Here is a 17,160-nt window from a genome sequence, read left to right as displayed (position 1 = left end):
TCTGTTGTGGCATATGCAGCAGGTGCCTGCTCGTTTTTCGTATGTGGGTAACAACGTTTAACTATGTATATATATTTCCGAATTGGTTTAACTGCCACCCGCCTGAATCTATTTAAAATCTAATTTTTTTTAATTTCATCCGCCCGATCCGCGGATAATCCGCGGTTGTGCCCGCAAACCGCGCATCTCTAGCGCACGACACTCACTGGTCCAATTTAAAGTGATACACCAGGTGCACTTCACAAAAGCAAAATTAGCAAAAATATTTCCCCATATTAACCCATTATGTGATAGATGTAAACTAGATAACGCAACATTAAGACACATGTTTTGGCTTTGTCCGAAGCTAAAGGGGTACTGGAAGTTCATCTTCGAAGCACTCTCCACGGTTTCAACAATTCAAATCGATCCAAACCCTTTAATTTCTGTATTTGGAATCATTCCTGAAGGGTTGGAACTACCTGTCGGGGGTCACAAAATAGTTGCCTTCACCACCCTCCTCGCACGCCGCCTGATATTGTTGAAGTGGAAGGAGGCTGACCCACCCTTAGTCTCCCACTGGATAAGGGAAGTACTAGCAAACCTGAAGCTGGAGAAAATAAGATACACATTACGGGGCTCTGAAAACAAGTTTTTTAAAGTGTGGAGACCTTTTTTGACTTTTTTTGACCAATCTTCTACACAAGTGTAGGAAGAGCCCTAGATATGTACCTAGATATGGCTTTGTCATGCTGCGTCTACATTATGTTTCAGTTTTCAATTACTGTGTTTTAAGTGCCTTGTACTGAACTTTATCTATTTATTTATTTATTTATTTTTTACTCCGGGTACTTTTGTACTTTTACTTTTGTTTGTTTTTTTGTTTTGAGTGACAGCAGGGGTAGGGGATGAAGAGGGTTTGAATATGTTGTTAATGTGAATGTGAAATCAATAAAAAGAACTATGAAAGAAAGAAGGCATAAGAAAAAGTATCTGCATTTGATTGTTTACATTTGATTATTAACAATCCGGGGAGGGTGTTAGTTTAGGGTTGTAGCTGTCTGGAGGTGAACTTTTATTGCGGTTTTGAAGGAGGACAGAGATGCACTTTCTTTTATACCTGTTGGGAGCGCATTCCACATTGATGTGGCATAGAAAGAGAATGAGTTAAGACCTTTGTTAGTTCGGAATCTGGGTTTAACGTGGTTAGTGGAGCTCCCCCTGGTGTTGTGGTTATGGCGGTCATTTACGTTAAGGAAGTAGTTTGACATGTACTTCGGTATCAGGGAGGTTACACCTTTCAAGCATAGGTTGCATCTTTTATTACCACTATTGTAAGGTGTGCTGGATGCAAGAATTTGCCATGTTATTGAATATTCAACATTATTGTCTTTGAGGTCCCAAATGTGTTTGCTGAGTTCTGTGGTATTCCGCAGGTTTTGGTTCCTGAAAGAAGCCTTGTGATTGGACCTCAAAGACAATAATGTTGAATATTCAATAACATGGCAAATTCTTGCATCCAGCACACCTTACAATAGTGGTAATAAAAGATGCAACCTATGCTTGAAAGAGAAACTGTTTATTATTTACCGTCCAGACCTGTCATCCCTCAACAAGCGCAGCGAAATTGTAACAGCATGCCGCCACAGACGGAAACACCTCCTAGGTAACACATGAGCCAATCACCACGCCCCTACGCCAGCCTGTACCCACCCATTCTGTGCCCTATATAAACCATGGTATGTGAATGCTCCCATTAAAATCTCCTGATGATTGAGGGAACCCCCCCTCATGAAACAGGCCTGTAGAGATGAAATAGTCTTGTGATTTTTTTCCCACACATACATATATATATATATATATATATATATATATATATATATATATATATATATATATATATATATATGCAACCCCAAAAAGGGACAAGCGGTAAAAAATGGATGGATATATACTTGCTGCTGACTTTAAAAAAAAATAAAAATAATATTTAACAATTTAATCTTAAAATATGGGAAGACTCCGTATTATAAGGTACGGGTGGCAACCCTATACATGTGTTCATTCATAGTTTTGATGCCTACAGTGACAATCTACAATGTAATAAAGAAAACGCATTGAATGGGAAGGTGTGTCCAAACTTTTAGCCTGTCCTGTATATTGTGTCCTAATTGTCCTACTTTTCCTGTTTGCTTCTTTTAGTATGCCTGCTGAACGTCGGCGCTCAATAAACATGGACGAGAAAGATGTGGCCTCCTTCAGTGCCAAGGACAAAGAGAAAGACAAAGATGGGGAGAGGAAACCAGCACCGCCGCGGGACAAAGCAAAAGACGAGGCCAAGATGAGCAGCAAAAAAGACGGCGGAAAAGACGAGAAGAGGAAGCGCGTGGAGGAGGAAAAGAAGAAGAAAGAGGAGAAGGAGCGAAGAAAGAAAGAGGAAGAGAAACAGAAAGCAGAGGAAGAGCAGAAGCAGAAAGAAGAGGAGGAGAAGAGGCAGCAAGAGGAGCAGGAGAGGAAGCTTCAAGAGGAGGAGACCAAGAGGCAACGTGAGGAGGAAGCAGCTCTTCTGAAGTACGTGAATGAGCATCATATTTCCCTATATTTATAATAACTTACTATTTTGAGTAGAGATGTCCGATAATTGCTTTTTTGCCGATATTCCGATATTGTCCAACTCTTAATTACAGATTCCGATATCAACCGATACCGATATATACAGTCGTGGAATTAACACATTATTATGCCTAATTTTGTTGTGATGCCCCGCTGGATGCATTAAAGAATGTAACAAGGTTTTCCAAAATAAATCAACTCAAGTTATGGAAAAAAAATGCCAACATGGCACTGCCATATTTATTATTGAAGTCACAAAGTGCATTATTTTTTTTAACATGCCTCAAAACAGCAGCTTGGAATTTGGGACATGCTCTACCTGAGAGAGGTTGAGGTGGGCGGGGTTGGGGTTGCAGGGGCTGTATATTGTAGCGTCTCGAAAGAGTTAGTGCTGCAAGGGCTTCTGGGTATTTGTTCTGTTGTGTTTATGTTGTGTTACGGTGCGGATGTTCTCCCGAAATGTGTTTGTCATTCTTGTTTGGTGTGGGTTCACAGTGTGGCGCATATTTGTAGCAGTGTTAATGATGTTAAACATGGTTAAAGTTGTTTATACGGCCACCCTCAGTGTGACCTGTATGGCTGTTGACCAAGTATGTGTTGCATTCACTTTGTGTGAAAAGCCGTAGATATTATGTGATTGGCCTGGCACGCAAAGGCAGTGCCTTTGAGGTTTATTGGCGCTCTGTACTTCTCCCTACCTCCGTGTACACAGTGGCGCTTTAAAAAGTCATACATTTTACTTTTTGAAACCGATACCGATAATTTCCGATACTACATTTTAAAGCATTTATCGGCTGATAATATCGGCAGCCTGATATTATCGGACATCTCTAATTTTGAGTCAAATATTGTGACACTCAGAGAGAGCAGTAAAGATTGTCTCAAATATGTTGTCTTTTGCTCACAAGATTAGATTAGATTAGATTAGATTTATTGGTCCCCTTGGGGAAATTCATTGTCACTGCCGTACATTTAAACACTAGACATTACACATCACACAAAAAAAATAACAAAAAGACATCATACATGACTAACACACATTTACAGGCTTGTCAGACAGGTCGGCCGGGCCTGCTGTTAAGGGCGGCTATAGCTGCAGGGATCAGGCTTTTCCTGAGGCGGGCCCTCCGGAATTTGATTGTTCTGTACCTGCGCCCTGATGGTAGTGGGATGATGTATTGGTGTAGTGGGTGAGTGATATCCTGGACTATTGTTTTTGCCAGTCGGGTGATGGACCTGTGGTTTATGTCTGAAATGTTGGGTGTGGGTAGGCCGATGATTTTAGCTGCTATGTTTGTAATGCGTGTGAGTTTGGTCCGGTTGGTTACAGAAAGCATGGTGAAAAAACATGTGGAACAGTACAGAAGGATGGGTTGAACAATGCTTTGGTAAAGTAATAACAGGAGATGAGGTGCAACGTATAGTCCTTTAAGTTTCCGGATGGCTGACAGTCTTTGTTGACTTCTTTTTTGAATGTCCGTGGTGTGTTGATCAAAGGTGAGTTTATTGTCCAAGGTTATGCCCAGGTATTTAAAAGTGTCAACTGTTTTAACTGTTTGTGTGTTTATGATGATGGGGTTCTGAGGTGAGGGGGGGGTTGAACCATATTTTATTTGTTTTATTGACATTGATTTCCAGATAACTGGCTGTGCATGACTCTGTGAAATGTTTGACTGTGTTATGATAGTCCAGGATGGATTGACTGTTGGAGAGGAGTGCGAGAATGGCTGTGTCATCTGAGTATTTTAAGTATGTTGTGGTGGGTGAGATGCTACGGCAGTCATTGGTGTAGAGTGTGTACAGGAAAGGGCTCAACACACATCCCTGTGGGACCCCGGTGTTGATGGTAAGCATCGGGGATGTGTTTGAGCCCACCCTTACTGCTTGCAATCGGTCGGTGAGGAAGTTGTGGGTGAGGTGGATCAGCTGAGGGGGGATGTTGAGCTGGTGTAGTTTCCGGATCAGTAGATGCTTCTGTAGGGAGTTGAAGGCGGAGCTGAAGTCCACTAAGAGGATCCTGACAAAGTTGCCTGGGGAATCCAGATGCTGGAGGAGGAGATGCAGCAGGCAGGCCACAGCATCCTCTGTGCCCCTCCTGGCCCTGTAGGCAAATTGGAAGGGGTCCAGGTGTGGGGTGACAACTTCAAGATTAAATGAATATGATCTCATTGTTGCAGGGAACAGGAAGAGGGGCATCAGCTGCACCAGGAGGCCTGGGAGCGCCACCACACCAGGAAGGAACTGCGCAGCAGGAACCAGAATGCCCACGAGGCTCGGCCCGAAGAAGCCTTCTTCAGCCGACTGGACTCCAGTCTGAAAAAGAACACGGCCTTTGTCAAGAAGCTGCGCACGCTCACTGAACAGCAGCGCGACTCGCTCTCCAATGATTTTGCCTCCCTCAACCTGAGCAAGTACATCGGCGAGGCGGTGAGCTCCGTCGTGGAGGCCAAACTGAAGATCTCCGACGTGGGCTGCTCCGTCCACCTGTGCTCCCTCTTCCATCAGAGGTACGCCGAGTTTGCTCCGCTACTTCTGCAGGCCTGGAAGAAGCACTTTGAGGCCAGGAAGGAAGACAAAGCGCCCAATGTAAGCAAGTTGCGCACAGACCTGCGCTTCCTGGCCGAGCTCACCATCGTGGGATTCTTCACCGACAAAGAGGGTCTGTCTCTCATATACGAGCAGCTGAAGAACATTATCAACACCGATCGCGAGACGCACACTCACGTGTCGGTGGTGATCAGCTTCTGTAAGCACTGTGGCGACGATATCGCCGGCCTGATGCCCCGCAAGGTGAAGGTAGCTGCTGAGAAGTACAAGCTGACCTTTCCTCCCAGTGAGATCATCAACACGGAGAAGCAGCAGCCCTTCCAGAACCTTCTGCGGGAGTACTTCACATCCCTCACTAAACACCTGAAGAAGGACCACAGAGAGCTGCAGAACATTGAAAGGCAGAACAGGTGAGACCAGTTGTTCTTTTGTCCCACATTGAATATTTTTAAAAGACCCCTCTAATGCTGACAACATTGGCACTTATTTCATAGTCCTGGACCTAAAAATTGTCTGCTTATAAAATTCCCCTCCAAAATAGTCAGAATGGTGATTTGAGGCTTGTTTTATAAATAAATGATAAATGGGTTATACTTGTATAGCGCTTTTCTACCTTCAAGGTACTCAAAGCGCTTTGACAGTATTACCACATTCACCCATTCACACACACATTCACACACTGATGGCGGGAGCTGCCATGCAAGGCGCTAACCAGCAGCCATCAGGAGCAAGGGGTGAAGTGTCTTGCCCAAGGACACAACGGACGTGACTAGGATGGTAGAAGGTGGGGATTGAATAAATGATAAATGATAAATGGGTTGTACCTGTATAGCGCTTTTCTACCTTCAAGGTACTCAAAGCGCTTTGACACTACTTCCACCCATTCACACACATATTCACACACTGATGGAGGGAGCTGCCATGCAAGGCGCTAACCAGCACCCATCAGGAGCAAGGGTGAAGTGTCTTGCTCAGGACGCAACGGACATGACGAGGTTGGTACTAAATGGGGATTGAACCAGGGACCCTCGGGTTGCGCACGGCCACTCTTCCACTGCGCCACGCCGTCCCGTTTTCTGAAGTGTTTAGCACAGGGGTGCTCATTACGTCGATCGCGATCTACCGGTCGATCTCGGAGGATGTGTCAGTCGATCACCAGCCAGGCATTAAAAAAATAGTCCTAAAAATGAGCGATCATAAATCTTCACTATGACGTCACTTTCGTCACTTGATTGACATTCACGGCACCCGAGGGTCTTCTGAGATGACGCTGGCTGCTGCCAGCTCATTAAAATTACCGACTGGAAGGCGAGAAACACTTTATTTCAACAGACTCTGGCGCCGTACCTGTCGTCAAAACTCCAAAGACCGACTGCACAGTTGCGCTAACAAAATAAGAGTCTCAGAAAGCTGGCGTGCACAAGCTAGCAAGCTACGGAGTTTGCCGACAATGTATTTCTTGTAAAGTGTATACAAAGGAGTACGGAAGCTGGATAAATAAGATGCCAAAAACCAACCACTTTCATGTGGTATTGGACAGAAAGGAGGACTTTTTTTCTCCTCCATTCGAAAATGCGGACGTTATCATCACCACTGTCTGATTCCAATCAATGCAAGTCATCAGAATCAGGTAATACACCAACTTATATTCTTGTCTTCATGAAAGAAAGGAATCTATATGTGTTAAACATGCTTGTATTATCTTTAAACACCTTTAACTTGTTAACAATATTAACTATATGTGTTAAACATGCTGGTATTATCTTTAAACACCTTTAACTTGTTAACAATATTAACTATATGTGTTAAACATGCTTGTATTATCTTTACCCACCTTTAAGTTGTTAACAATATTAACTATATGTGTTAAACATGATTGTTTTATCTTTAACCACCTTTAAGTTGTTAACAATATTAACTATTTGTGTTAAACATGCTTGTATTATTTTTAACCACCTTTAACTTGTTAACAATATTAACTATATGTATTAAACATACTTGTATTATCATTAAACACCTTTAATGTACTAACAATATTAACTATATGTGTTAAACATGCTTGCATTATCATTAAACACCTTTTACTTGTTAACAAAAACATATATTTCATAAATAAGTAAATATAAATGATATATATGAATGAGGTAGATCCCCACGACTTGATCAATTGAAAAGTAGCTCGCCTGCAGAAAAAGTGTGAGCACCCCTGGTTTAGCACGTTTGGAACACCCACTTTTAGCTCCAAAATGTGGGCGAGCCTGCACCAACCTGCTAAAGCAGGGGTGCCAATTACATAGATCGCAAGCTACCGGTCAATCGCTGAGGGTGTGTCAGTCGATCGCCAGCCAGGCATTAAAAAAATAGACCTAAAAATTTGCGATCATCAATCTTCACTTTCGTCACTTTATTGACATTCACGGCACCCGAGGGTCTTGTGAGATGACACCGGCTGCTGCGAGCTCATTATTAAGAAAAAATGACCGACAGGAAGGCGAGAAGAAACACCTTTTATTTCAACAGACTCTCGTCTGCCGTCAAAACTCTAAAAACCAAATGCACAGTTCCTATCTTCACAATAAAAGCGCTGCTTCATCCTGCCTGCGCTAACAAAATAAGAGTCTCAGAAAGCTGGCGTGTATTTCTTGTAAAGTGTATAAAAACGAGTATGGAAGCTGGACAAATAAGATGGCAAAAAGCAACCACTTTCATGTGGTATTGGACAGAAAGGAGGACTTTTTTTCTCCTCCATTTGAAAATGTGGAGGTTATCATCACCACTGTCTGATTCTGCGTGGCGCAGTGGAAGAGTGGCCGTGCGCAACCCGAGGGTCCCTGGTTCAATCCCCACCTAGTACCAACCTCGTCATGTCCGTTGTGTCCTGAGCAAGACACTTCACCCTTGCTCCTGATGGGTGCTGGTTAGCGCCTTGCATGGCAGCTCCCTCCATCAGTGTGTGAATGTGTGTGTGAATGGGTAAATGTGGAAGTAGTGTCAAAGCGCTTTGAGTACCTTGAAGGTAGAAAAGCGCTATACAAGTACAACCCATTTATCATTTATTCTAATCAATGCAAGTCATCAGAATCAGGCAATACACCAACTTATATTCTTGTCTTCATGAATTAAAGGAATCTATATGTGTTAAACATGCTTGTTTTATCATTAAACACCTTTAACTTGTTAACTAAAACGTCCCTTTCATGAATAAATATAAATTATATATATGAATGAGGTAGATCCCCTCGACTTGGTCAATTGAAAAGTAGCTCGCCTGCAGAAAAAGTGTGGGCATCCCTGTGATAAAGTCACCGTCTGAAGACTGGAGGCAATTTAATTTAATATTGCATACGTTGTGTGTTGGAAGCATCTTCATCTCTAATCGCAATATTTTTGCGCACAATTTTAAGCAAATAGACAAATATGGCTGCCAGATACATTGTTGGAACACAACTAAAGGGTTCAGCCTGCCTACATTTCCAAACGATGGGAATATGAAATGGTAAATGAGTTGTACTTGTATAGCGCTTTTCTACCTTTTTTAAGGAACTCAAAGCGCTTTGACACTATTTCCACATTCACACACACACATTCACACACTTGATGGCGAGAGCTGCCATGCACGGCGCTAACCAGGCCCATCAGGAGCAAGGGTGAAGTGTCTTGCTCAAGGACACAACGGACGTGACTAGGATGGTAGAAGGTGGGGATTGAACCAGTAACCCTCAGATTGCTGAAACGGCCACTTTCCCAACTTCGCCACGCCTCATTTACTAGTAATAATCGCCCTGAAAAAAACCATATCAGTCGATCTAAAGTTCCCAGTCGTTATTTATCTACCGTATTTTCTGTACATTATATACCTCAGCTAACTAAACTATGGAAATGTATAATATAGTTCATATAGCAATACAGTCTCACTGCACAGCAGGCCAGCAGTTGGCCGAGTCCGCAATCCATGTTGAGGCACTGAGTGACGTGCCTCAACTGGCTGCTGTTCACCGCACCGTCTCTTCTCAGTATTTGAACGGCAAATGTGAAAATTCAGCGATTTTGAATAAAAATAATCTAAAACTGGTGAAGTTACCGTATTTTCCGCACCATAAGCCGCCCTGGGTTATAAGCCGCGCCTTCAATGAACGGCATATTTCAAAACTTTGTCCACCTATAAGCCGCCCCGTGTTATAAGCCGCATCTAACTGCGCTAAAGGAATGTCAAAAAAACAGTCAGATAGGTCAGTCAAACTTTAATAATATATTAAAAACCAGCGTGATGTGGGCGCGCATGGAGTCGTATATCAACATGGACGGAGCTGCGTGAAAAAAGCCACCCGGCCTCTTCGCGTAAACTTCCCTTAACCACTCGCTCATCTTTTCTTCATCCATCCATCCCTTCGAGTTAGCTTTTATGATGACGCCGGCTGGAAAGGTCTCTTTTGGCAAGGTCTTCCTTTTGAATATCACCATGGGTGGAAGTTTCTGGCCATTAGCATGGCAAGCTAGAACCACAGTGAAGGATGACTTCTCATTCCCTGTGGTGCGAATATTCACCGTACGTGCTCCCGTTGTATCCACAGTGCGGTTCACAGGAATATCAAAAGTCAGTGGAACCTCGTCCATGTTGATAATGTTCTCTGGCCGGATCTTTTTTTCAGCTATCTTGTTTTTACAATATGCACGGAAAGTAGCCAGCTTTTCTTGAAAGTCTTTAGGCAGTTGCTGTGAAATAGTAGTCCGTGTGCGGATGGAGAGATTGCGTCTTTTCATGAACCGGAAACCTGTCGCTTAGTAGGAGCCATTTTGTGGTCTTTACAGATGTAAACACACAAAGGAAATGAAACGTAATATCCGCGCGCTTCTTCTTCTTCTACGCGGGCGGGTGGTTGCTTACAGTAGAAGAAGAAGCGCTTCCTGTTCTATGGGGGCGGGTGCTTACCTTGGCGGTTGCTTGCGTAGAAGAAGAAGCACTTCCTCTTCTACGGGGAAAAAAGATGGCGGCTGTTTACCGTAGTTGCGAGACCGAAACTTTATGAAAATTAATCTTAATATTAATCCATATATAAAGCGCACCGGGTTATAAGCCGCACTGTCAGCTTTTGAGTAAATTTGTGGTTTTTAGGTGCGGCTAATAGTGCGGAAAATACGGTACTATTTACTTAAAAACGAATTGATAATACTGCCAGATTCATTTTGAGGAGCAAAAATACATAAAGAGAACTTGTTAGGGAAATTTCAGTCATCAGGACACTATGGATACATTAAGATCAATTTAACTTCCTGTGCTCTTCAGGCGTATCTTACATTCAAAAGGGGAGCTGAGTGAGGACCGCCACAAACAGTACGAGGAGTTTGCAACCTCCTATCAGAAGCTGCTGGCCAACACTCAGTCGTTGGCTGATCTGCTGGATGAAAACATGCCAGAGTTACCTCAGGACAAGACCGTGCAGGAAGGTCAGTCTGCTTTTCCACTCCTAATCCGCGCTCAGCGTTAACTGACATGTGCTGCCGTGTTTTTCTCTCAGAGCACGGTCCTGGCATTGACATTTTCACCCCTGGTAAGCCGGGAGAGTACGACCTGGAAGGTGGGATCTGGGAAGATGAAGACGCTCGGAACTTCTATGAGAACCTGGTGGACCTGAAGGCTTTTGTCCCCGCCATCCTCTTCAAGGACAACGAGAAGAGTGGCCAGGCCAAAGACAAGGATGATGCCAAAGGTGTGTTTTGAATGTACAACTGTCAAAGTGGGCTCACTCATCCTGATCGTCTTGATGCTGCCTGTGTCAGACGGCAAAGAGGGCAAGGAGGCCGCCAGCACCACAGAGGAGCTGGAGCTGGAGCTGGAGGCTCTGGACATCGCAGATGAGCCTCTAGAACTAGAGGGAGCCGACGAAGCAGAGAGTGAAGAACTGGCCAAAAAGCTGATGGATGAGCAGGGTGGATTTACACAAACATTTTTAATCATCTTAGCTTTTAAGATACAGTATACTTAATAACATTGTATTTATGTTTTTTAGAGCAAGAGGATGAGGAGGCCAACACCGGATCGCACTTGAAGCTGATTGTGGACGCCTTCATCCAGCAGCTTCCTAACTGTGTGAACCGTGACCTCATCGACAAGGTGACCAGAAACAACTTAACAGTAATACCTCGGTTTCTGTTAGTAATCCGGTTCAAAATGTCAGAAGAAAACCAAAGCAATTTTTCCATAAAAAAATCATGCAACTTTAATTATCGTTCCAGCCAACCAAATATTGGAAGACAAAACACATTTATAGAGAATATTGATAGTTTTCAGGCATGTGAATTTTCCGCGTTTTTAAACATTTATTTTCACGTCAAAATATAACTTTTTTACTAAAATATCAATAAAAATGTCATATAAACAAAATGTGTTCAACGCTCGACTCAGCCCCAGGTACTCGCTGTTCCGCTTGCCTAAATGTCGCACTGAGGTGCAGGGCAGAGAGACGATCAGGAGCACCGAAAAAAGCTCACTCGTTAGCGACCAATCTAGTTAGCTTAGTTCAGGGATGTCAAGGTTTGCATTGAGGGCCACATGGCAGTTAAGGCGGCCATCAGAGGGCCGTTTGTAACAGCGAATAATGTATGAATTTGCCTCTGGATTTCATTATTAATTATATCAAAAAAATTAAGTAGACTGTCAATTTTACAGTAAAAACTTTACATTTACAAAATGTTACTGTAAAATATAGTGTTTTTTAAATTTTTTAAAAGTAAATGGAAAAACAGTACCACTGTTTTTTGGGGAGGTTTTTACAGAAAAGGTTGGCAGCTTAGTTGCCAGAATTTTTCTGTTAAATTTACATTGTTTTTTACAACATAAACATATTGTTAATGGAAAAACTGTACATGCCCTTTTCTTAGTCTGGCAACTTAGCTGCCAGTTTGTACTGTCTTTCCATTTACAGTAATAAATACACTGTTAAAAATAACAGATTTTACAGTCAAAAACTGGGAGCTCAGTCAACGGAATTTTAACGCAAAAAAACAGTACTATTTTTTTCAATTTACAGTAACATTCTGTAAAGAACAACGTAAAATGTATTGTAATTTTTTTAATTAATTTGATGGGTAGTTTGCTGTAAAGTTAAGTTTTTTTTTTTTTTAGACAACATTTTTTTGGAAATTATGATAATATACTGTAATATTTGTTGCAATATTGGATACTATTAAAGTTTAAAAGGCTTGCAATTTCAAGCAGTACATATATTTTTTTCTGTCCAAATGAAAAAAATCCATTGTATTTAGTGAGAAAATATTAAGTACTTCATTGAAATATAATTTCCAGGTACCGTATTTTCCGCACCATAAGGCGCCCTGGGTTATAAGCCGCGCATTCAATGAACGGCATATTTCAAAACTTTGTCCACCTATAAGCCGCCCCGTGTTGTAAGCCGCATCTAACTGCGCTAAAGGAATGTCAAAAAAACAGTCAGATAGGTCAGTCAAACTTTAATAATATATTAAAAACCAGCGTTCTAACAACTCTGTTCACTCCCAAAATGTACGAAAATGTGCAATCACAAACATACGTATATCAACATGGACAGAGCTGCGTGAAAAAAGCCACCCGGCCTCTTCGCGTAAACTTAAACTTACCTTAACCACTCGCTCATCTTTTCTTCATCCATCCCTTCGAGTTAGCTTTTATGATGACGCCGGCTGGAAAGGTCTCTTTTGGCAAGGTCTTCCTTTTGAATATCACCATGGGTGGAAGTTTCTGGCCATTAGCATGGCAAGCTAGAACCACAGTGAAGGATGACTTCTCATTCCCTGTGGTGCGAATATTCACCGTACGTGCTCCCGTTGTATCCACAGTGCGGTTCACAGGAATATCAGTTGCTGTGAAATAGTAATCCGTGTGCGGATGGAGAGATTGCGTCTTTTCATGAACCGGATCCCGGTCGCTTAGTAGGAGCCATTTTGTGGTCTTTACAGATGTAAACACACAAAGGAAATGAAACGTACGGTGATATCCGCGCGCTTTTTCTTCTTCTACGCGGGCGGGTGGTTGCTTACAGTAGAAGAAGAAGCGCTTCCTGTTCTATGGGGGCGGGTGCTTGCGTAGAAGAAGAAGCGCTTCCTGTTCTACCGGGAAAAAAGATGGCGGCTGTTTATCGAAGTTGCGAGACCGAAACTTTATGAAAATTAATCTTAATATTTATCCATATATAAAGCGCACCGGGTTATAAGGCGCACTGTCAGCTTTTGAGAAAATGTGTGGTTTTTAGGTGCGCCTTATAGTGCGGAAAATACGGTATTTGCGGGCCAGATAAAATGATGTCGCGGGCCAGATCTGGCCCTCGGGTCTTGAGTTTGACACCTATGGCTTAGTTGCTGACGACTGTCAACTTTACTGCTAATCATATTTGGATGATTACAATCTGAACACTGTTAGTTCCGAACCAATTGTAGTTCCAGACTCTTTTTAGTAGCCAGAGAGAAGGTATATTTTTGACGTGACAAATTGTAAACAGAGGTCACAACACCTGAAGTATATTACCCAGAGGGGCATGGCTACAGAATCGAGTTGCCAAGTGGGAAACGTTTTCTGAGTTCTTTGCATGAATGTTATAAAATGTTACATTACATTTTAAATTATCTACTAAAAAATTAATTGGACAGGTAAGTGTCAAAAAGACAGCCAGAAGAGGTTGGTAGATGAGAATTAATCTAAAGGTGAATATATTGTAGTAATGCACCCAATGTGAAGAACTGTAGACCAGGGGCCGTATTTATCAAGCGTCTTAGAATTACTCTTAAGAAGTCTGCTAAGAGTTGACTTATGAGTAAAGAAATTCTTCGCTGAAAGCTGCACTTAAAAGTTAGTTAACAAGCGTCTTACTCACACTTTCAGCGAAGTGTAGGACTGAATCTTAAGTGTCACACTCAGAGCTGAATTACGACATTACTATGGAATTTTAGGTGACGTCATTTCTGTGTCCATAGAAATGACCAATCACGGAAGGGAATCCCTTGTCTAAGAATAAAGAAATATCTTAGAAATATTTAAGTGGACAATGGGAGTGTATATTTTGACAATAAACTACAAAATAATACAAAACAAACAAACAATATTGGCAATGAATCAAAAATAAATGTTTCCTTTTCTTTCCAATTCATTTTCCCAGTGGCGACATATCGAAGCATTGTGATGACCTTTAGTTCTGCTGTGAAAGCTCTGCTGCGTGATGTTGCTGATGAGATGACGGCCCTTATTAAATCTGTGACAAAAATAATACCCGCTCTGTCTAAACGATACCGTTTGATCAGCTGCTCGTCATCAAACAAAGCCAGGACATCCTTCCGCTCCCTGAACGTCCGCGCACGTCTCTCTTGCCTCTGTGATCCCCCGCTGGCAATTCCTAACCACTTAGGACACCTCTGAAGGTCTCTTAAATATCGTGGAGAGTAGGAGTGATTCTTAGACTTAAGTAAGTTGATAAAAAGCTTTTATTCTTAAGTTTGAGAGTAGGACTAAATTTCGCAAATTCTCAGGACTTAAGTGTAAAATGGCACTCTAAGACGCTTGATAAATACGGCCCCAGATTTTTAAAATTATCTTACGGGTTTGCTTGGTAGCACTTTGTGCTGATAAAAATATTCCTCTTTTTTTCCCTCAAAGGGCGCTCAAGTCCATGAGTTTTACATGCAGAAAGCAATGTGAAATACATATAAATGATGAATAAAAATATAAATTAATAGGGGTGTAACAGTACACACAAATTTCAATTCTGTACGTACCTCGGTTTAGACGTCACGGTTCGGTTCATTTTCGGTACAGTAAGAAAACAACAAAATATATATATTTATAAATATTTATTTACCGAATTTGCAAAATCTTCCACCAAAAATATTTTTCTTAGTGGAATATTTGATGCGAAGTACCGTATTTTCCGCACCATAAGGCGCCCTGGGTTATAAGCCGCGCCTTCAATGAACGGCATATTTCAAAACTTTGTCCACCTATAAGCCGCCCCGTGTTATAAGCCGCATCTAACTGCGCTAAAGGAATGTCAAAAAAACAGTCAGATAGGTCAGTCAAACTTTAATAATATATTAAAAACCAGCGTGATGTGGGCGCGCACGGAGTCGTATATCAACATGGACGGAGCTGCGTGAAAAAAGCCACCCGGCCTCTTCGCGTAAACTTACCTTAACCACTCGCTCATCTTTTCTTTATCCATCCCTTCAAGTTAGCTTTTATGATGACGCCGGCTGGAAAGGTCTCTTTTGGCAAGGTCTTCCTTTTGAATATCACCATGGGTGGAAGTTTCTGGCCATTAGCATGGCAAGCTAGAACCACAGTGAAGGATGACTTCTCATTCTCTGTGGTGCGAATATTCACCGTACGTGCTCCCGTTGTATCCACAGTGCGGTTCACAGGAATATCAAAAGTCAGTGGAACCCTGACGCTTAGTAGGAGCCATTTTGTGGTCTTTACAGATGTAAACACACAAAGGAAATGAAACGTACGGTAATATCCGCGCGCTTTTTCTTCTTCTACGCGGGCGGGTGGTTGCTTACAGTAGAAGAAGAAGCGCTTCCTGTTCTATGGGGGCGGGTGCTTACCTTGGCGGTTGCTTGCGTAGAAGAAGAAGCACTTCCTCTTCTACGGGGAAAAAAGATGGCGGCTGTTTACCGTAGTTGCGAGACCGAAACTTTATGAAAATGAATCTTAATATTAATCCATATATAAAGCGCACCGGGTTATAAGGCGCACTGTCAGCTTTTGAGAAAATGTGTGGTTTTTAGGTGCGCCTTATAGTGCGGTAATCGAAACCTTGGATAGGTCAATAATTCATAATAACATTGATTTTGATTCAATATTATGTTTTGAGCAATGACAGTTTGAAAGAAAAAAAAACAGCTTTGTTTTATTAGTCAACATTGCAACTTTTTCTAAATTACATTTAACCTTTAAGCTTTTTTATTCCACTTTTGTTATGTTTTTGTTTATTTTAATAGTATTTTTAGAATGTGCCGTGGGCCTTTAAAACATTAGCTGTGGGCCGCAAATGGCCTCCGAGGCACACTTTTGACACCCCTGCTATAGATAATAAAACATTTAATTTGATAAATCTATGGATAAAAAGCAGAGCCTGGCGACGCATGCGCGTTTATTATAACTCTCTCGCTCTCTCTGTCTCTGCCCCTCCCTCACCAATGCTGCTGCGCGCACACACCCACAATTTGTTTTGTTTTTAACCCCTTCTTAACCCTGAACGTACATTGAAAATACACGCAACCCTAACTCAAAATGCCGGACATTTGAGGCATTTAAGAAACTCCGCCCGGACAGCCCCGCAAAAGAGGACATGTCTGGTGAAAAGAGGACGTATGGTCAGTCTATCCTAGCCCGTTAGCTGCTATCATGCCGTGTGTTGTGCCTCGGTGTGCATTGTTTACACAACGTGCGTTACGCTACTTAATATGTTCGTGTGGGAACTCGTTCGGTACACCTCCGAACCGAACCGAAACCCCCGTACCGAAATGGTTCAATACGAATACACGTACCGTCACACCCCTATAAATTAATGTTTAACATTACTTTTACTTGAATAAAAACTCTTGTTTGGCGAAGACAGCGAGGAGGGAGGGGGGGGGGGCAGGCAGACGCCACCTTCGTACTTTGCTATGAGTTCTTTCTTAAATTTGAAAGTGTTTTCACTTTCTTTATCAAAGTGCTGGCACACACAACTTTATTTGGTGGATTATTTTGCAGTTGTGGTGTGACTGAGTTAGTTAGCAAAGAACTCCTAGTCAATCAGTGATGATGGGGGGGTTTGTGGGTGGAGTAGAGATCATGGAGGTCTGTAATAAAGACGCGTCAATGATACTTTAGATCAGTTGCGTTCATCCTCTTTAATAATTAGTAGAAAGCGCTAACTCCTACCTGCTGACAGGTTCGGCTGTCACATCAGCTTTCATCAGAGTCGTTCGTTGCTTCCTGGTGTAACCTGTCTAAAAAAATACAGCCATATCTGTTCTTTGCCCTTGTGCTGC

General features: G+C 42.2%; 1 protein-coding gene across 3 annotated transcripts in view; it reads left to right on the top strand.

Annotated features, from left to right (window-relative positions):
- upf2 (UPF2 regulator of nonsense mediated mRNA decay) overlaps positions 1-17,160 on the top strand; it is a 75,495-nt gene that overhangs the window by 8,370 nt on the left and 49,965 nt on the right. For all 3 annotated transcript variants that reach the window (XM_061983587.2, XM_061983586.2, XM_061983585.2), the window contains exons 2-7: positions 2,182-2,550; positions 4,770-5,549; positions 10,424-10,584; positions 10,656-10,847; positions 10,918-11,067; positions 11,148-11,251. In XM_061983587.2, the coding sequence (XP_061839571.1) occupies positions 2,182-2,550; positions 4,770-5,549; positions 10,424-10,584; positions 10,656-10,847; positions 10,918-11,067; positions 11,148-11,251 (1,756 nt within the window). The remainder of the gene's footprint in view (positions 1-2,181; positions 2,551-4,769; positions 5,550-10,423; positions 10,585-10,655; positions 10,848-10,917; positions 11,068-11,147; positions 11,252-17,160) is intronic.

Source organism: Nerophis lumbriciformis, linkage group LG25, assembly GCF_033978685.3.
Source record: "Nerophis lumbriciformis linkage group LG25, RoL_Nlum_v2.1, whole genome shotgun sequence".
Classification (NCBI taxonomy): domain Eukaryota; kingdom Metazoa; phylum Chordata; class Actinopteri; order Syngnathiformes; family Syngnathidae; genus Nerophis; species Nerophis lumbriciformis.
The sequence above is the reverse complement of the archived record's forward strand: the minus strand, read 5'-3'. Positions and strand labels throughout refer to the sequence as shown.